Genomic DNA, 21,768 nt, shown 5'->3' with positions numbered 1-21,768 from the left:
TGAGTTGACTTCTAAATGAGACTTGCACTTCACATCGAAATACATTTTTTTCAAGTGATGCATAAATAAGGCTTTTTTTAACCTCGACCCCTCTTAATCAAAAAATCCTTAGATGTGAAAAATTTTCCGTCCCTAAACCAGCAAAAAATATATTTTGGCCTTTTTATTTGTCTCATTTCAAAATATAGTTTCAACTCTTAGAATTAGTTTTAAAACATTGTTTGCAATAACTTTTGGTTCAGTCAGCAAAGAACAAGTAAAATCTTTGACGCTTTAAACGGAATTTTACAATAATTGAAAACTGATATTGCTGTAGACTCTTATTACTACCTAACTAGCGCTTCTGGCGGTATAGTGCTACAGGCATTGGCAGACAATAGAAGGGGGCTTGATTGTTAAGTCAAGCTAGGTTTGTGGGCCAGAGCTACCAAAAGAAACTGAACAAATCAAATGAATGGAGGGGACAGAAATTATAAGAGGCTGCAGGTCCGATTGAAGCTAGGGTAGGTTTTGCAACCTTCCGATGATAGTGAATGAAGTGACCAGGGGGAGACAACATAAATAAAAGAGCCGTTGGAAGGTGAATCTTTCGGTAAGATTCACACCACAAATGAATCGTACATTCAGACCAAAATTAAGTAACAGTTCATGTTTTCCGCTATTTCAAGCTATTTTTTGTTGCTTGTTTCCCAGAATTTCCGAACAACGTTGAATTCTTTACTTAAACGCTAACTAGAGCGTTAGTTAGCGTTCCAGAAACGCTACCTATATTTTGTAAAAAAATGATGCATTTACTCAACACAAATATGTCAACGAAACAATTTGAAAGTTTACCTTAAAGTATATAATGAGGGACGGGCTGACATAAAATCAACAACCAAAATAGATTTAAAAGTCGCCATAATAATTATAGTTCAAAGTTTTGTGTAATAATTATCTTAATTTTGTACCAGTTGTATTTGGTTAATCACATTAAAATATTGATTGTCTTAAACATTTTTCTTGTGACATATCTGCAAAAAAAGCTCTCAAGTAGCTTTTGAGAGACAAAGCAATCAGATGCTGTTTCACATTAACTCTAAGAGTTAACCTAAGCTAGACTAAAACAATACACTCTAACCACTTCCTTAAATATATTACTTTATTGAACAGTGAGTTGCAACCTCACTACGTTCAGTCTCAACAAATTCACATTTACTTCTTTCTATACAAATTTTTTCTTTTCTCTTGATTTCAAAGTATTCGGAATTGTTTTGGGCTTGATGTTTTGTCTTGAACACTGAAGACCATTTGCCACTGCTTTTCTTGTAGGGTTGATGGTGTTCAGACCTACACACTAACGTTTGCTATTAATTTTCCGCATGGCGATGATGTCGTTTATTTGGCGAGCTGTTACCCATACACCTATACGGATTTGCAAAGCTACTTGTCAAATATCCAGGTAGATTAATGTTATCCTTTGTTCTTCTAGTCCTATACATTTAGACCCCGGCGCCGCGCCGATGAGTGAAGACCGGCGGCGGCGGGGACAAAAACAGCGTGCCGCGCCGCCGGTGAGACGTAGGTGGCGCGATCAATGTTGACCGCAAACAGTAACGTTTTCATTAGTCTTTCTCAAATCACAGCTTAAATTTACAACAGAATCGAGCCTATTCATGAGTTCAAAACTTCACAAGTCGCTGGCTGGAAACTGGTCTTCTTTGTTATTCATCAAGAGAAGTAGAAATCTGGTAGAAACGAAATGGCTACCCTTGCATAGTAGTTGAAGTATCTATTAGCTATGTATTCTTAACACAAATAATTATCAAAATTAGTATTTTTTTCATCGAGCATTACTGCATACAAAACTTCACATACCGTATCACAAAATTCATCAGTTACCTGGGTAAAAACTTTGAATATAAGTTTGAACTTGGAAGCCTAATTGTTTCATAATGCCCTTTGCCAATATCTGCTTTGTCACCTTTAAAACAGTTGAAATGGGCGACTTTGATATTGATCGTTTTTTTTGCCCTGTTTAGATTCCTAAAATCTTTCCTGGTACTAAAAACGGGTTTTAAAAACAATTAAAATTAAAAATACATCAAGTATAAGTCACGAAAATCTTGTTAATTTTTAATTACCATAGGGGTTGGACGAAGATGTTGTACGGAGTATTTTTGCTTGGTTTCTTCCTTCTTGAATTTACATGTGTTGATTCATATTTCAAAACATTATCCAACTGTCGATATATACCATACAAAAAACAATACACAAAAGAACATACAATTGCAAGCAGAAATTTATGTAAAATGCAAAAACACATCAACCTGTCCTACTAATTTTTTCCACAATCATTTATAATCATTTTGAATAGGATAACTTAAAATTTCACCTTAAAAAATAATCAAGCATCAGTTCCCAATGCCGAAATGTGGATGACCCACCTCAGTACTGGAAGGAAAATGGAATTTAATTTCCAATCAATGTGTTAGTCTCAACCAATTAGCTTGGTCGAACTTAAATGAATTTATATAATGGACGATATCAGAAAATTGAACAGCTTTTCGAAGAGCCTACATAGCAATTCAACGTAATCTTGTGTGATTCTAATATATTTCTCAATTATAATTAAACTAAAATGAAAACATTATGACGTTAGAAACTTTTAACTAAGACAGTGAACGTTCAGAAATTTTCCTTAGGGGTATTCTCATTGAATTTCCTTTCTTTTAAGATCATGGCAACGCGTGACGGGTAAGCTGGTATACTAATGAAAGTCCAAATATTAGTATGTGCAAAAAAAAGGTATTTTTTTTAAATAGTGTGAAGGGACGAAAAATCTAGGGGTCAACTGGTCGAAAAAAATTCCTTCAGTCAAACTTGGAAGTCTATTCTAACTGCAGGATGTGGCTATAATTGTCATGAATAAAATCAACTTATCACTTTGTGTGGACTGAGGCTGCTTTCAATAAGAAAATTCAAGAAATTATTATTTTAATATAATAATTGCCTACCCTCCCCCCCTCTGGGCCCCACCTTGATAGGATACTGTCTCTGCTTTAAATTAAAAAAAAATAACTTTTTGTTATCCCTGTTTTCAATAAAAAAAAATCAAAGTTCTATCACAAAAATATAATAACTCCCTATGCCCCTCCCCTCTGGATACCATCTGAATAGGATACCGTCTCTGCTTTAAATTAAAAAAAAAACTTTTTGGCATCCCTGCTTTCAATAAAAAAGTTCAATATATTATCATTTAAATATAATGCTTCCCTAACCCCCCCCCCTTGGATACCATACACTTTGATAGGGTACCTTCTCTGCTTTAAATTAAAAAAATAATTAACTTTTTGGCATCCCTGCTTTTAATGACAAAATATCAAGGTACTATCACTTAAATATAATAACTCCCTATCCCCCCCCCCTATGGATACCATCATCTTGATAGGATGCCGTCTCTGCTTTAAATAAAAAAATTATTTATATAATAATTAACTAGGTCACTATATGGTTCAAACAAACACGCGAAAAAACGTTAAAAATCTTAGTGTTCCTTGAAAAAAAAATTGAGGGTATGAGTAAAGGGGTACGAAGATGACAACAAAAAAGGCAAAATTATTCAGATATACCTCAAACTATTGGAAGACTGAGTCGTAGATTCGCCGTGGTACTCAATAAGATCCAAAGAATCTAATTAAAAGGGAGCACACACAAAAGCCAATTTAGGCCAGTAGCCTATGAGAAATCGCAAAATACCAAAGACAATGAACAAGTCCCAATAGGGGGCCCTGGGGCTATCAAAATATTTCAATGGTTTCGCAGGGAATTTGATAGCATTTTTTCCATCTCCGCTTTAAATGAAAAAAATAAATATCTTTTTGGCATCCCTGCTTTCAATATAAAAAATGAGGTATTATCATTTAAAAATGAGAGCCCCCTATCCCTCCCCTCTATAGGCAATAATTTACAATTTTTTATGAATCTTATTTTTGGGGTAACTTCCGTCTCAATCTTTAATTATCCAATCTTGAACATATATTAGTCTATAGCTAAATTTTTTCTCAAAATAAGGTTGTTTTTTTTTTTGGGGGGGGGGGGGGAAAAAATTGTACGACAGAATATTGTATCCTATTTTAATTATTATATAAGGTATTCGACAATTGAGTATTAAAAATTAAGAAATTCTTATCTAAAAACAGCAAAAGAAAAAAAAAATCTGCAAACTTACAATTCACTTGTAGAAACGATCTTCGATCTTCAAAATCAACCTGTAGTGTATGTTGCGTTCTCTAATTCTATTCAACTTGAAAATAAAATTCTTGACTACGAACGATGTAAGGAATTGCAAGTGGGAAACCAGATTCGAAATGATTTAAACTTATTTCATAAAGACGATATTTTTTTTTCTTAACATGTGAAGAACTGTGTATATTACAATATTTGCAAGGCAATTGCATATTGCATCTGTCTGGTTTTTATGCAAAGTAACAAGAGACGAAAATTAACGAACCAGAGAGTAATGAAGAATTATGGAATGCAAAGTAATATTTGGCAAGGAAATTCACTGGTGATAAATTGCTAGGGGTGATTGCGTGATTTTCGGGGATTCGGGAAACCAAATGTTTTTCCGGGGTGACGCATAGATTTTGGGGAAATACTCGAAAATTCGGGGATAGTGCAAGCTCTGCTTGATTTCTAATCAGGAAAGTCGAAATACTAAACCAAACGAGAAGGAAAAGCTCCGACTTTGTGGTTGACGTACTAAAGACTTACCACACAATTACTTTACAGTCGACCGAACGCCGCCGCCTTTGCCGGCGGTGGCGTGCCTGCGGAGCACCGGTGGCGTTGCGACACTTCGGCAGCGTTCGATCGGGCCTCTTGTTGGTGGCGTTAGGTTGATCCGCCGGCTCGGCGCCGGGGTCTATATACATTTATCAATCGTAAAAAAAATACCTCATTGGAGCTTTTTTCCCTTTGCACATGGTCTTCTCTGCTGTATAAAATCATAGAGGACATGTATTCACCTGACCTGTTTGGTGGTAGAAAAGGCCGTACCCAGGATTTTTTTTCGGAGGGGGTTTTACTTTTTTTTGGGAGGGGGGGGGGTACACAAACAAAACTTTAAAAAACTAATACAAAATTTGCTTATATCCATTTTTGATATGTTTTCACTAGTCAAACAAACATTTCGGGGGGAGTTCGAAGCCTAACCCTCCTCTGGGTACGGCCTTGGTGGTAGCGGCATACTCGTGAAAATCATAGGCAGCGCAATAGCACTGTCTAAGAAAAGAACGATGTTGGCACAATGTATTATTTATTTATTGTTTTTTTTTTCCTTTAGACCAGGGCACTTGTATCGAAGGAGTTGTCGTAGAAACTTTGAAAAAGGCTCATTCGATTGGAAATTAGAATGGCTAGTGCCCTTTTAAATAGTCGAAAGTGATTGGGAGGCAGATAACACCCCTTCCACCCCACCATTTCCCCAAACACATCCAATCAAAATTTTGATATAGCCATTTTGTTCTACGTAGTTGATTTCCAGATAGAATTTATGTTTTTGAGGAGGACACTCCCCCCACAGCCCTCAGGGCAAGAGTTGCAAGTTAAGCCCTGGGGGCATATAAGGTTTTAATAGAAAGCGTTGTCCTAGAAACTTCAAAAAGGGCTCATTCGATTGGAAATTGAAATGGCTAGTGCCCTTTTAATAGTCGAAAGTGATTGGAGGGCAACTAACCCCCCTCTCATGCCCACCATTTCCCCAAATACATTCAATCAACATTTTGAGACGAGATTTTCGTACTACATAATTGATAATTACTGTATTTGAGCCTCCAAGCATGACACTCCCCCTACCGTCTTCAGGGCAATCGTTATAAGTTTAATCCTGGTGGCATATAAGGTTTTTATTGAAAGCTTTGTCATAAAAACTTGAAAAAGGGCTCATTCGATTGTAAATTCAAAGGACTAGTGCCCTTTTCAATATTCGAAAGTTATTGGAGGGCAACTAACCCCCGTCTCATGCCTCCCTTTTCCCCAAACACATCAAATCAAAATTTTTAGATATCCATTTTGTTCAACTTAGTTAAAAATTTTGGAAATTAGGTTTTTAAACATGACAACCGCCCCCCCCCAGCCCTCAGGGCAAGAGTTGTAAGTTATGTCCTGGGGGCCTACAAGTTTTTTATAGAAAGTGTTGTCGTAGAAATTTCAAAGCGGTTCATTAGATTGGAAATTGAAAGGGCTAGTGCCCTTTTTAATAGTCGAAAGCTATTGAAGGGCAACTAAACCCCTCTCACACCCACCATTTCTCCAAACACATCCAATCAAAATTTTGAGAAATCCATTTTTGTTCAATGTTGTTGAAGTTCTGGAAATTATGTATCTGAGGATATCGAACCCCCAGAGCTCCCAGGGCAAAGATTGTAAGTTATGCCTTGGGGGCATATAAGGTTTTTATCGATAGTGTTGTCGTAGAAACTTCAAAAGGGTCTGATTAAAAAAGGGGTGGTTCACTTATTTATTGATACTGATTTGTGGTAGTTGTATTCTTGGTTAGATTATTTGATTCTATTTTTGTCCATTTTGGTTTAATGGAGCTCATTACTTTTTTAAAAAAACATATTTTATTGAAATTTTGTTTTAACTTAATTGCTTTTTGTTTTATATTGACATAGTATTTTTCAGAGAGAAAGACTGATCCTCTTCTAAAGTTAAACAACCATCCCTTTCATAAAAACCTTAAATACCCCCTGGGCATAGCTTACAACCCTTGCCCCTAATCTCGGGGGATTTTTTCAACCCAAAAGGCCTTGTTTTATGATATTTAGACCATTTTTAATTCTATTTTTGTTCATTTTGGTTTAATGGAGTTATTTACTTTTTTTAAAAAACTTATTTTTTTGAAATTTTTTTAATTAATTTCTGTTCGTTTTTATGGAGGCTGATGGAGTTCGTCCGGAATGATGCAAACCTTGTCTGCTGACCACATGCCTCTGGATATGGGGTCATCCCCTAACTAAACACTCCGATCAGGGTGGTTGCAACCTCATGTGGCGGGTGGAGCCCACCCCGGGAGTATCAGTATCTAGGTTAAACCTAGCTCTAATCAGATTCCAGGCCTAGGGTCGGTTGGGCTAGCGACCCTCCACCTGAAAATCAAGTGCTACGCAAAGTGACCACATAGCCTCGGATCCGGACCTCCTTTTAAGATCTCGACCTACGCGCGTCGACGGACATGCTGACGACGTCAGAAAGACTGACAGACTGAACCTTCTAGACCAAAGGGGGCTTCAAATAGCCACCTGGAATGTTTTGAACCTGAATGCACCTGCATCAAAGAACCTACTTTCTCAAGAACTTCGTAAGAATAAAGTGGCGATTGCAGGTCTCACAGAAACCTGTCTTACTGGAAGTGGAGAAGAGCGAATAAGCGATAATCACTCGTTAGTCTGGTCTGGAGGGAGCATGAGAAGAAATGGTGTTGGCCTCGCGCTAAACGGCCTTGCAAAAAAGGCCTTACTCTAGCACGAAGCTGTATCGGAAAGAATAATGAAGGCCCGCTTTGGGTACAGGCATGGCAAAATGACAATCTTCGTATGCTATGTGCTGACCAATCATTCCGACGATGTAACCAAGGAAGAGTTCTACTCTATCCTTTCTACATGTCTGTCAACAGTGTCCTTACAAGATATTACTGTTCTTCTCGGTGACTTCAATGTTGGAGTGCGAGATGATATGGGTGTTTGGCGTGGCACAATTGGACCTGTATCCCCCGACCCACTGAACGATAACGGCCTTCACCTACTCGAACTGTGTCGATCCCATGAACTTGTGATCGCAAACACCTACTTTCAACGTAAGACTATCCACCAGTACACGTGGTATAGTAACGACGGTCGCACAAAGAAGATGATTGACTTCGTCATTATTTCTAAACGCTGGAGATCATCGCTGAAAAACTGCAGAACTTACAGATCAGCAGAGCTCGGAAATGCAGATCACGGCTTGTATGTGCTGATGTCCAGCTTCGCCTCCATGCACAGCGATCGGAAAGAAAACCAGTAGCAGCGGATATTGGGAAACTAAAGGAGCAATATAGTCGCCAGAAGTATAGTGTTGAGATATCAAATTGCTTTGAGCTCCTGGGCACACTCAACAACAGCGAAGACGCCTGGAAGTATTTTAAATCACAGACCAGCGAAGCAGCACAGCTGGTGCTTGGCAAGCGGAGTTTCCCGAAGAAATCGTGGCTAACTGAAGAAACACTGCAGGTCATAGAGCAAAGGTGGAGGGCAAGACTTCTTGGGGACATGGCCACCTATCGAAGGCTCAATGGAGTGCAGAACAGACTTATTCACCGAGACCGAACTCAGTTTGTTGCAAGGAAGGCCGATGAAATCAAACTAGCAGCAAAAAAGAAAGACATGGGTAGCCTGTTCAAGCACCTCCGTGATCTCACAGAAAATAAAACACCATCATTGGGACCCGTCCTATCCAGGTATGGAACACTTCTCTCTGATGAGGGCTCTTGTCTCGATCGGGGGAAGGACCACTTCTGCTCACTCCTGAACAACACTAACCCGTCTATGCCTCTTGCTGATAGTCCCAGACAACCTGGCAGTCCAAGATCCGAAACAGATGCTCCTCCAGACAAGCCTTTCAGCCCCTCAGAAATTGGAAATGCAGTAAAAAGGCTCAAGAACAATAAAGCTGCCGGTATCTGTGGCCTGAGTTCGGACCTGCTAAGATATGCAGGTCCTGTTATGCTCCTGTTTCTCTACACCCTGTTCTCTACAATCTGGCAAACCGAGATAATTCCCGAAGATTGGCGGAAGGGTGTCATTATCCCTTTATGGAAGAGGAAAGGTTCTAAAAGCGACTGCTTGAACTACCGTGGAATAACCCTACTGTCTGTCCCGGGAAAACTTTTCTCAATGGTCCTGTTAGATCGATGTCGAAACATCATTCGTAAAATCCGGCGACCGGAGCAAGCTGGTTTCATGTCGGACCGTTCAACCATCGAGCAGATTTTTACGATCCGACAAATCATAGAAAAAGCCACCGAGTTCCGACAAAACGCTTTTTTTACCTTCGTCGACTTTCGTGCTACGTTCAACTCAGTGGACCAAGAAGCTCTTTGGCAGATTCTAGAATCGACAGGCCTCCCTAAGAAATACTGCAGACTCTTCAAAGCTCTACACCATGGGACGGAGAGCTGTGTTCAAGTGAACGGCCGCCGCAGCCCGTTCTTCCAAATCACGACAGGAGTGTGCCAAGGATGTGCAGCTGCCCCAGAGCTCTTCAATGTCATCATAGACTACGTTATGACAAGGACTACTTCACGTCTCAGCTTTGGACTCAAGTTTGGAGATCGTGTCATTACAGATGCTGATTTTGCCGATGACTTGGCCATTCTGGCAGACTCCATGGAGCAGTAGCTGGAAGCACTTCAAATCCTATGAGAAGAGGCTGCAAAAGTAGGACTGCAGATAAACTGGACTAAAACGAAAATTATGGCCATAGACCTATCCTCCCCTGCTGCCAATCCTTCAATTAGCCTGGATAGCACCACTAGCATCGAAGTTGTCCAAAGATTCACCTACCTGGGCTCCATAATTTCTTCAGATGGCTCGCTTCTTTCTGAACTACAAGCGAGAATATCCAAAGCGTATTCTGCCATGGGCAGATTGAACCGTCACCTCTGTCGAAAACCGAACATAAGTCGCACAACGAAGCTGCGGTTTTTCAACGCCCTCGTCAGTTCTGTGATGCTCTATGGAGCTGAGACGTGGCAAGCTTCAGCCACAACCCTCAAGGCCCTTGATGTCTTTCAGTCAAAGAGCCTGAGGAGGATCGAAGGTCTACGATGGTTTGACTTTGTCAGCAATGAGAAGCTGCTGCAGCTCACCAAGCAGTCTCGGTTTTCGACCCAAGTAGCCGAGCGAACACTACGATTGTTCGGACACCTACTTCGAATGCCTCCACACATACCTGCGAAAACGATCCATGACTTCGACCCTGTCAAAGCCGGTTGGAAGCGACCTCGCGGCCGACCGAAGAAACGATGGTCTGACAGCCTGTCCGAGTTCCTGGCGATGGCAAATATCAGGTTGAGCGATGTGCAAACGCTTGCCATGGACCGAAGTGGATGGAGGAGGCAGACGTCACTCTCTACGCCGAGCAGCGCCCGGCAGGAGACATAAGTCAAGTCAAGTAAGTGTTCGTTTTATAATGACATAGTCTTTTTCAGAGAGAAAGACGGAGCCTCTTCTAAAGTTAAACAACCATCCCTTTCATAAAAACCTTAAATACCCCCTGGGCATAGCTTACAACCCTTGGCCCTAATCTCGGGGGATTTTTTCAACCCAAAAGGCCTTGTTATATGATATTTAGAACATTTTTAATTCTATTTTTGTTCATTTTGGTTTTATGGAGTAATTTACTTTTTTTAAAAAACTTATTTTTTTTAAATTTTTTTAATTAATTTCTTTTCGTTTTATAATGGCATAATCTTTTTTCATGGATAAAGACGGATCATCTCCTAAAGTTAAACAACAATCACTTTCATAAAAAAATTAAATACCCTCTGAGCATAGCTTAAAACCCTTGACCCTAATCTAAGGGGATTTTTTCAACCTAAAAGGCCTTGTTATATGATATTTAGACCATTTTTAATTCTATTTTTGTTCATTTTGGTTTAATGGAGTTTTTTACTTTTTTTAAAACTTATTTTGTTGAAAAAGTTTTTGTAATTAATACCAGAAAACGGCAAAAACTGATCTCAAAGGTAATACAGACAATCTTGAAATTTGGAAATCTATGCCCCAAGGCCCCTCTTTGTTCATGTCGAGCTCAAAGCTGCTTTCTGGTAACATGTATGTTCGAGGCAATGTTGACCAGTGGTTTATTGGTAAAGCCTTTTTTTCGGAGTTTTGATCGTAAACAAGTAAAGCTTTTTACGTTCTAGATCTTGGCTAGATTATAAAAATTGATCCGCGAGTATTGACCTAGTAACAAGCGAATTCCTCCAATATAATTTTTGATTTTTTTTTTCTTTTTTTTATGCCACTTTGTATCGAAGAGATAATCGTAAAAATTTGACACCTGAAGTGGTGACACTACAGGGTGCATCCGATTTAAACTTAATTTTTGCGTGGAAGTTTGTTTTATTTTGGTTCATCATATTAATATGTCATTTAAACTATCTAATACTATTCGTTTTGAAATTTATTTTATATGGATCTATAATTTTAATAATCTATCAAACTGTCTAATATTATTTGTAAAAAGCAACAAATGACGAATGGATTTTTTGCCTATCAAAAATTACTTATACACGGGCGGTTTCTTGGGGTGTACTACTGGTTGCGCTAATTAGGAATTTTAAATAAAGTAAAGTGAAGGACTAGAAGTATAATGTAGCTTAGAAGTATAATGAGCTTATAGCCGTCTTTGTCTTGGCTGTGAAACATTTTGCCTGAAAATCTGTTCAAAACCGCTTTTGGCCCTAACGTGATTCCACAAAATAGTGATATGTAACTTATTTTAATTATCAGTCATTAATACCTTATTATAATATATTAATAATATTATAGCTATTAATATAATTATTAATAAATTATATATATATTATAATTATCCTAATAACTGATACTTATCATAAATATTAAAAATTATTTTATTGATATAATTATTAATATAATACTAATATCATAATTATATTTAATATAATTATTATGTACCTTTTTATATATATAGGTTTCCTACCATTGGGTAGAAAAATGTTTTGGCCCTTAAATAAAAATCCTTTGGGTGGCAGTCTACTGAAATTAAAAAATTATGCGTCACAGTAGAGCGCACGTAATCGCAATTTCAAAAAACCACAGCTCCTTTATAAACATTATCCTGCTCTAATTTTTAATTACCCTAAAGTAGATGCCGTAGGTGAACAAACTACCAGCACGCGTAAAGGCTCTTTGAAGTTCCTCTACTGAAAAATCTCAAGTAAAACTTACCATAATCATGTTATGTAACATACCAATAATCTAGTGCCGATGAAAACGTCGCATGCCAATAAAAAATATCTCAGTAAAGTCAATAGCCTCGAAAGTTCATGAAAATACATGCACAATTCTTTATTACTTTTATATTACAGGCGGATCCAGTTAAGTCAAAGCTTTGTAAGGTTCGACTTCTTTGTAGAAGTCTAGCTGGGAATTGTGTCCATGTACTTACCATTACTCAACCTCAATCTTCAGTTGAAACCATCAATCCAGTAAGTCAATTTAAAAAAGAGCCTGTTTTTATGCTTTTAAAGTTTTTGATTGTGAGTGTTTTATTATTGTATTCTCTTTATTGTATTCTTTTTATAGTAGGTGTAAAAATTATCGTATGGATCTATAATTTAATGATGGCTTAATAGATCAATTGCTGTATTTTGATTCTGATTAACGGAAGAGAGAGGGAGAGGGGAATAAAGAGAAAGAAATAGTGGAATAAAGAGACAGAGAGAGAGGGGGAGTTTTTATACTGCACAAAGCATGTAGCAATTCAACGTCGTGTCTCTTTGGCACAGTCGTTGCTCCTTCTATTGTAAAACATGTGTCTGAAAACGAAGAAAAATCGCGTATTATACAATACTATTATACAATTGCAATATACAATCATGAAGCTTGGCCAGTGCACTTGCTAGCTCTAGCTTCCGAAGACTAACAAACCTCTCAAAGAGTAATCATCTATCCAGCAAACTCAAAATACACCTACTCGACAGTTTTGGTTATCTCCATTGTCATGTATGGATGCAAAACAAGGACGCTGAAAACCAAACAAGAAAGAAAACTTTTAGCTTTCGAGATAAGATGCCTCCGTCGCATTGCCAGAATCAAATACCCCGACCACATCACAAATATATACGTCAAATACAGCAAAGGCTCCAGTCGACTGAACCCATTCTCAGTAATTTTAAGAAACAGCAACTGTGCTGGCTCGGCCATGTCAAAAGGATGGAGCCGAGCTGCCTCTCAAAAATTGCACTTGAATATCTCTGCATGGACTTCCTCCACCAGGCGGGGCCACGAAAGCAATGGATAGATAACTTCGATTTTGACCAGGTCAAGTTAGCACAGTTATCACGTAGCGCACCTGAAAAAATAATGTCCCGAACCCTTACGCCTGAGCTAGCAGGGGGAGTGGCTCCAAAACGTCCAACGAGGATGGTCGGGACCTAAGTACGTTAGTAAGTTTGTCTATCTCAATTATATTAAACATGTAGAATAAATTGAAGATTATAATTTCATTAATGCCAAAAATTATACAATTTTGGGGCACATATCTTTAAATGCTATTTATATTCTACATATAAATTCAAAATCTTGACACTACGCAGGGCATGCGTCTGATTTTTATGAAGAAGAACTATTGAGAAGAAAACAAATATAGTGTGATAGATTGAAATCAAATATAGTTGAAAATAAAGTTTTTTATCAATCAATGGAACTCGTATGCCTAATTGATTGTCAGTCTCTTAGACAAAATGAACTAGCATAATTTCGTGAAATAGAAAAAAACTAAGAAAATCATAGAGATTCGAGATTTTGCGAGATTGATGTATAAAAAAATAAAATACTAAGAGAAAATGGGGCGATTAAAAAAATCAAGATAGATTATCATATGTAATACGAGGTTTCAAATAAATAACAAAGTTCACGGGGTTTAGTGTTGCTTGGTCTTATAATACACTGAAATGATTTTGAATTGATGCACTTTTAAAGAAGTTGCATTTTATTTATCTTTTTCCTTAAGTTAGCATTAAATCTTTGTTGTTTTTTTTTTTTGTTTTTTTTATAGGAACCGGTTTTAAAACCAGCAGTAGTCCTAACCGCACGTGTTCATCCTTGTGAGACGCCGTCTTCTTGGGCTATCAAAGGAATCATTGATTTCCTTACAAGCAGGTCAGCGGCTGCTAAGGTTTGTACTAAGTTGTGCTTCCTTATTTGTCGAGTTTCCTTGTTTATATTAGTTGTGTGCTTTTTTCTATTTAGACCCTAATTTCGATAAAAAAATAGAGCATCAAGGTACCAAAAGCTTTGTTTTTCTTTTAATACCCATTGTAATTAAATAATTTAATTACGCATTATTACTGACACCGCATAATATTGGTAGTTTCTTTTCACAGTTTTTATTTTTTTATGCATTTTTCTTAATAAACTTTTACCATTAAGATTAACCGAAATAATTGTTACCATTCCTGTACCATCTTGAAATGGCGATTGTTCTTCAAATGACAGTTTTTTTTTCAAAATACGTTTTTAAATTTTTTGGATAATGTGGGTTAGAGTCCATTTTTTACTAGGTTAAGTCTGACGTAGCAGCCATGATGAGATTTATTATTTGGAACTATTTTATAGTTTTTTTCATCTTTTACTCTTGTCTTGGGAAATAAAAAAAAAAAAAAAATGAAAATTGTCTTTTCTTGCAGGCTCTGCGGGAAAAGTTCATCTTTAAAATAATTCCTATGCTTAATCCAGATGGCGTAATTGTTGGAAACTCGCGATGCTCTTTGGCTGGTAGGGATTTAAATCGTCAGTACAGAGCAGCTAGTCGAGAAGCAACACCATCTATCTGGCACACAAAGCTGCTTATTAAAAAGTGAGTTTTCATGTAACCATATACTAAAAACCTGGATGTGAGTCCAATTGTTGGCGTCAATTTCGTTTGTGCATGCATGATATAAATTTTGACCAACAAAAATTTGTCAGTCAAATTTCTTAAAACAATGATTTGGCATCAAGTTTCAAAAGAAAGACCAGCCCCAAAATTTCAAAAATCAAAAAATCTATGAAAACTCAAAGTCAATTTAGAGCCTAAAAACATTCTAGAATCACCGAATTAATATATTTACAGGTTTAATACCGACCTATCACACTTTTTTTATTTTTAGTTCAAACCAAAAATTGCTGATAACGATATTGCATTGACGCTCACAAAAACATATTCTTTGGTCAAATGAACAAAGGCAGCACTTCTTTTGTTTTTATATAGTTTTTAAACTTGTAAAATCCTGGGACATGGGAACACTATTACAAGAAAAAGCTGGGTTGGGGGTAAGGGAACCCATACAAAATTCCATCGGTTTTCAGAAAAAATCTTTCGAAGTCTTTGGGCCAAAAGGACCCCAAATCTCAAGTTTATAATTGACAAAAGATCAATTAGCCCAAAAGTGGATTTTAAAAAGGGCCAAAAAACTTTTTCCTCCTGACAGCAAATAAACACTATTGCATATAAAGTTGGGTGAGGGATTCCCCCCCCCCCCAAGGGAAAAAAAAGATGCAAAAACATTTTTTTAAACCTTTATACTTAAGTTCGTGGGCCAAAGGGACGTAAGTGCGAAAACACTTGAAAAAAAATTGATTTTGCCAAAATAGGGACCAAAAAAGGATGAAATAATGAACTCTTCTGAAAGGCTGGAAATTCACATCCGGGTTTCTTTGAGAAAATTTAGTACAGTTGCGCTTAACGGTACACAGCGCTCTAGAGTGTCGAAGGAATGCAGTGATGGAGACCCGTAACGCGGGTAATTACTATCTAAATATATCGCAGAGCATGGTTTCTCATTGAATTTACAATATTTAAACTGTTGTTTTTTGGGGTTTAGGGGGGAAAGGTGCCTAGGTTAGGTTAGGTTACCGTATTTAATATATGGTATACTTTACCCCCCACACCCCTAATGTGCAAATATATAGCCCAAATTTGTTTCTAAACTATTATATATTCATCCTCTTTTTATTTTTTTGATTAGCATTAACCAAACTTGACTTCTTTCGTGAGTACCATTAAGCGCAACAGTACCGAAAATGTTATTATATGACCTTCTCTAATAGTCCAGGGAGACCGTAAAATGGGCACATAAACAGTGAATTTTTTATTTTTGTTTTAATGGTTTTAAACTTTGAGTTTTTAGGCTAAGAGACCGTATTGTGTCAAAGAAAGATCTGCAAAAGAAGGCCAAGAACCTTTTTCCTCTTTTGAACAACTTAAAGGGCTGAGTTCCTGGGCTGAAGAAACCTAATAAATACAAAACAATTTTGTTTAACGGAGGTATAGACCGGAATAGTCTTTGTTTTTCTCACCTCGAAAATTATATCTCTAATGCCTTTGGCCAAATAGGCCACCACTTAGAAAAAGTTGAATCTAAATTGAGCTGTATTGATCCGTGGTGCCCGAAATTGGACCCTAAGCATGTTTTGTCTCTGATTGGGTTTAGAACAGTGCTCGGTAAACCTAAATGGGAACTACGCAGCTTAAAGCAATAAACTTGGTTGGAAAAATTTGGGACATTGGGAAGCAGGTCAGAAATTTGTTTTCTAACGGGTTTGAGCTTACTGTGCAAGTATAATAGACCAAGGAAGGTCCGATTGAACCAGTTAATAAAGGTGAAAATTGGTGAAAAAAATCATTATAACAATTTGTGTAACAATAACATCCAAAAAGAAATTATTTTTTCTTTGATTGTTTGAATATGTAGAAAGGGAAAAGAACGAAGATAATGAAGACAAAAAAAAATTTCAATTTGTGTCACCCATGAAAATTTCAGCTTTCTTCTGGGTCGTTTACAGTATAAAGATATATTATATTCCCGTACGAACCAAGTGGTTTATTTTTTTATAACTGAGAATGAAAAACAGAATTTTTCTCTCTTGAAAAAACAGGAATTTATTCACTTTTATGGATGTTTTCTGGATGTTCACACTTTGATGGATGTTTATTGGATGTTCTCACTTTGATGGATTTTTTCTGGATGGACTCACTTTGATTGATGTTTCTCTGATGTTCTCACTTTGATGGATGTTTCTTGGATGTTCTCACTTTGATGGATGTTTCTTGGATGTTCTCACTTTGATGGATGTTTCTTGGATGTTCTCACTTTGATGGATGTTTCTTGGATGTTCTCACTTTTATGTATGTTTCTTGGATGTTCTCACTTTGATGGATGTTTCTTGGATGTTCTCACTTTGATGGATGTTTCTTGGATTTTCTCACTTTGATGGATGTTTCTTGGATGGTTATGAGTAACACATGACACATGACACATTACACGTGACACGTGACACTTGACACAACACGTGACACGTGACATATGACACAACACATGACACATGACACATGACACGAAACATGACACATGACACAACACGAATGACACATGACACATGACATAAGAATGACGTAATAAACTAGGACAAATGGATTTTTGAGAAATTGATTACAGAATCGGTAGAACCCTATCAAGAGATCGTGATGGGGGTCCATATATGGACATAGAATGACGTAATCGACTAGGACAAATGGATTTCTGAGAAATTGATTACATAATCAGTAGAACCATATCAGGAGGTCATGACGGGAGTCCATAAATGGGCATAGAATGACGTAATCGACTAGGACAGTTGGAATATTTCAGTAGTGGTTTGTCGTGGTTTACCATTTTACAGTTACATTCTTTTGATTTTTCAAAGTTCATTTTCGTTTTCTTTCGTTGAAATGCAAGAGTTTGAATATTCCAGTAGTGTTTTGTCGTGGTTTACCTTGTCAAAGTTACATTCTCTTGATTTTTCAAAGTTCATTTTGAACCTCTCGTTGAAATGCAAGAGTTGGATAATTTCAGTAGTGTTATGTCGTGGTTTACTTTGTCACAGTTACATTCTCTTGATTTTTCAAAGTTCATTTTGTATTTCTTTCATTGAAATGCAAGGGTTGGAATATTTCAGTAGTGTTTTGTAGTGGTTAACCTTGTCACAGTTACATTCTCTTGATTTTTCAATACTCTCTTAATCGTTAATTTTCGTCTCTTTTGTTACTATGCATAAAAACCAGTCAGAGGCAGTTGCAATATACACAGTTCTTCATATGTTGACAAAAGAAGTATCGTCTTTATGAAATGAGATTAAATGATTTAGAAGGCAGTTTCCCAATTGCAATTTCTTACATCATTTGTAGTCAAAAGTTTTATTTTTAAGTTTAATAGAACGCATTCACTACTATACAGCTTCAGTTGGATTTTGAAATTAATAGATAAAAGATTGTTTCTACAGCGAAATCGTAAGTTTGCAGAATTTTGTTTTCTTTTGCTGTTTTTAGATAAGATTTTCTTAATGTTTAACACGCAATTGTTTAGCGCCTGAGAGATTAAAGAAAATACATTCTTCTTCTGAAGAATTTTTACCCCCCCCCCCAAAACAAAATCTTCCATTGAGACAAAATTTAGCTACAGACTAAGCTATGTACAATGTTAGAGAATTAAATATTGAAACGGAAGTTAACCCAAAAATATGATTCATAAGACATTGTAAATTATTGCCTATAGGAGGGGGGATGGGGGCTAACATTTTTAAATGATCATACCTCTTTTTTTTAATTGAAAACAGGGATGTCAAAAAGAGAATTATTTTTCATTTAAAGTGGAGACGGATGAAAATGATATTAAATTCCCTGGGAAACCATTGAAATATTGTGATAGACCCAGGGCCCCCCAATGGGACTTGTTCATTTTCTTGGGTATTTTGCAATTTCTCATAGGCTACTGGCCTAATTTGGATTTTGTGTGAGCTCCCTTTTAATTAGATTTTTTGGATTTTATTGAATGCCACGGCGAATCTATGACTCAGTTTTCCAAAAATTTGAAGTATATCTGAATAATTCCGACATTATGGTTGTTGTCATTGTACCCCTTTACTCATACCCTCAATTTTTTAAGGTTATTAATGTTTAAGGTTATAAGTTAAAATGTTAAGGTTATTTAATTAATAACTGTTTAAGGTTATTAATTAAAAAGACTTTTTCCACAAAATAAATTTTTCAAACACAAGTAAAGAACTCAATTAAACCAAAAATAAGCAAAAATAAAATTAAAAAATCTACGAAGCGTGAGACTACCACGAATCAGCATCGATAAATAAATGAAACCCAAACCGAACAGAAATTACAATAAATAACGGATCAAACTCAAAACAAGCAGAAAAACATAAGTTGGGCTCAACACCCCTATGCCTTCCCAAGGCCAGAACATAATTTGCACTTTATTGAAAAAATATAAATGTTTTTACTTTTATAACTTTAATAAATCAAATAATATTAACATTTTGATTAATAAATATCAGCATATGTATATTAAACTGACAATACACGTTCATTTGTATTTTTTTCAGTAAAGTGAAAGTTTTGTTCTGGCAATCACTTTCAACTATTAAAAAGGGCACTAGCCCCTTCAATTTCCAATTGAATGAGCCCTTTTTGAAGTTCTAACAACATTGCTTTCTATAAATCTTATATGCCCCCAGGGCATCACTTAAAACCCTTGCCCTGGGGGCTGTGGGGGGGGAGGAGGGGTTGTCATCCTTATAAACCTAATTTCCAAAACTTTCAACTAGGTTGAATAAAATGGCTATCTAAAAATTTTGATTGGACGTGTTTGGGGGAAGGTGGGCGTGAAAGGGGGGTTAGTTGCCTCAAATCACTTTCAACTATTAAAGAGTGCACTAGTCCTTTGAATTTCCTATCGAATGAGCCCTTTTTAAAGTTTCTACGACAAAGATTTCAATAAAACCTTATATGCCCCCAGGGCATAACTTATAACCCTTACCCTGAAGACTGTGAGGGGAGTGTCCTAGGTGAATCAGCATCGATAAATAAATGAAACCCAAAGCGAACAGAAATTACAATAAATAACGGATCAAACTCAAAACAAGCAGAAAAACATAAGTTGGGATCAACACCCTTAACATTTTGATTAATAAATATCAGAATATGTATATTAAACTGACAATGTACGTTCATTTGTATTTTTTTCAGTAAAGTGAAAGTTATGTTCTGGCAATCACTTTCGACTATTAAAAAGGGCACTAGCACTTTCAATTTCAAATTGAATGAGCCCTTTTTGAAGTTTCTACAACATTGCTTTCTATAAAACCTTATATGCCCCCAGGGCATAACTTAAAACCCTTGCCCTGAGGGCTTTGGGGGGGGGGGAAGAGGGGTTGTCATCCTTATAGACCTAATTTCCAAAACTTTCAACGACGTTGAATAAACTGGCTATCTAAACATTTTGATTGGAGGTGTTTGGGGGAAAGTGGGCGTGAAAGGGGGGTTAGTTGCCCTAAAATCACTTTCAACTATTAAAGAGTGCACTAGCCCTTTGAATTTCCAATCTAATAAGCCCTTTTTAAAGTTTCTACGACAAAGATTTCAATAAAAACGTTATATGCCCCTAGGGAAGAACTTATAACCCTTACCCTGAAGATTGTGGGGGGAGTGTCCTGCTCAAAGGTATAATTTCCTAAACTTTAAACTGCGTGGAACCAAATGGGTATCTCAAAATTTTGATTGAATGTGTTTGGGGAAATTGTGGGCGTGGAAGTGGTGTTAGTTGCCTTTCAATCACAAAGGACATTATTAAAAAGGACACCAGCCATTTCAATTTCGAAATTGAATGAGCCCTATATGAGGTTTCTACGACAACGCGTTCTATAAAAACCTTATATGCCCCCAGAACACAACTTAAAACCCTGGCCCCGAAGGCTGGGGGGGGGGTTGTCATCCTCCAATACATACTTTCCAGACCTTTCACCTACAGTTAACAAAATGACTATCTTAAAATTGTGTATGGATGCATTTGGGGAAAAGTTAAGTATGAGAGGGGGGTTAGTTGCGCTCTAATCACTTTAGACTATTAAAAAGAGCACTAGCCCTTCGAATTTCCAATCGAATGAGCCTTTTTTGAAATTTCTACGACAACGCTTTCTATAAGGACCTTATATGCCACATGGCATAACTTACAACCCTTGCCCTGAGAGCTGTGGGGGAGTGTCTTCCTCAAAAACATAATTTGTATCTGGAAATCAACTACCCTGAAAAAATGGCTATCTCAAAATTTTGATTGGATGTGTTATGGGAAATGGTGGGCATGGAGTGGGTGTTAGTTGCCTTCTAATCACTTTCGACTATTAAAAAGGGCAAAAGCCACTCCAATTTCCAATCGAATGAGCCCTTTTCGTAGTTTCTACGACAAATCCTTCGATACGAAGCGCCCTGGTCTAAAGGGGAAAAAAATTATACATTGTGCCACATGTAATAAATAATATATGTAATAAATAATACTTAGGCCAACATCGTTCTTATATGCCCCCAGGGCATAACTTAAAACCCTTGCCCTGAGGGTTGTTGGGGAGTGTCCTCCTCAAAAAAATATTTTCTATCCGGAAATCAACTACGCTGAACAAAATGGCTATCTCGAAATTTTGATTGGATGTGTTTGGGGAAATGGTGGGCGTGGAAGGGGTGTTAGTCGCATTCCAATCACCTTTGACTATTAAAAAGGACACCAGTCATTTCGATTTCCAAATTGAATGAGCCCTATTTGAAGTTCTTACGACAAAGCTTTCTATAAAAACCTTATATGCTCCCAGGACACAACTAACAACCATTGCCCTGAGGGTTTTTTGGGGGGGGAGGGGGTTTTTCATCCTCAAAGACCTAATTTCCAGAACTTTCAACTACGTTGAACAAAATAGCTATCTTAAAATTTTGATTGGATGTGTTTGGAGACAAAGTGGGCATGATAGAGGTGTTAGTTGCCCTCAAATCACTTTAGACTATTAAAAAGAGCACTAGTCCTTCGAATTTCCAATCGAATGAGCCTTTTTTGAAATTTCTACGACAACGCTTTTTATAAGGAGCTTATATGCCCCATGGCATAACTTGCTTATATGCCACAGTGTCTTCCTCAAAAAC

General features: G+C 37.0%; 1 protein-coding gene across 1 annotated transcript in view; it reads left to right on the top strand.

Moving 5' to 3' along the window:
* The window catches only part of LOC148947613 (cytosolic carboxypeptidase Nna1-like), an 84,577-nt gene extending 69,942 nt beyond the window's left edge, over positions 1 to 14,635 (top strand). Inside the window, exons 5-8 of the mRNA XM_089095954.1 lie at positions 1,312 to 1,441; positions 12,140 to 12,259; positions 13,831 to 13,950; positions 14,462 to 14,635. Of these exons, the coding sequence (XP_088952080.1) occupies positions 1,312 to 1,441; positions 12,140 to 12,259; positions 13,831 to 13,950; positions 14,462 to 14,635 (544 nt within the window). The remainder of the gene's footprint in view (positions 1 to 1,311; positions 1,442 to 12,139; positions 12,260 to 13,830; positions 13,951 to 14,461) is intronic.
* The last annotated feature ends 7,133 nt before the right edge of the window (positions 14,636 to 21,768 follow it).

The sequence above is a fragment of the Artemia sp. Qi Xiang Cuo genome, chromosome 10, assembly GCF_049724085.1.
Source record: "Artemia sp. Qi Xiang Cuo chromosome 10, ASM4972408v1, whole genome shotgun sequence".
Lineage (NCBI taxonomy): Eukaryota > Metazoa > Arthropoda > Branchiopoda > Anostraca > Artemiidae > Artemia > Artemia sp. Qi Xiang Cuo.
The sequence above is the reverse complement of the archived record's forward strand: the minus strand, read 5'-3'. Positions and strand labels throughout refer to the sequence as shown.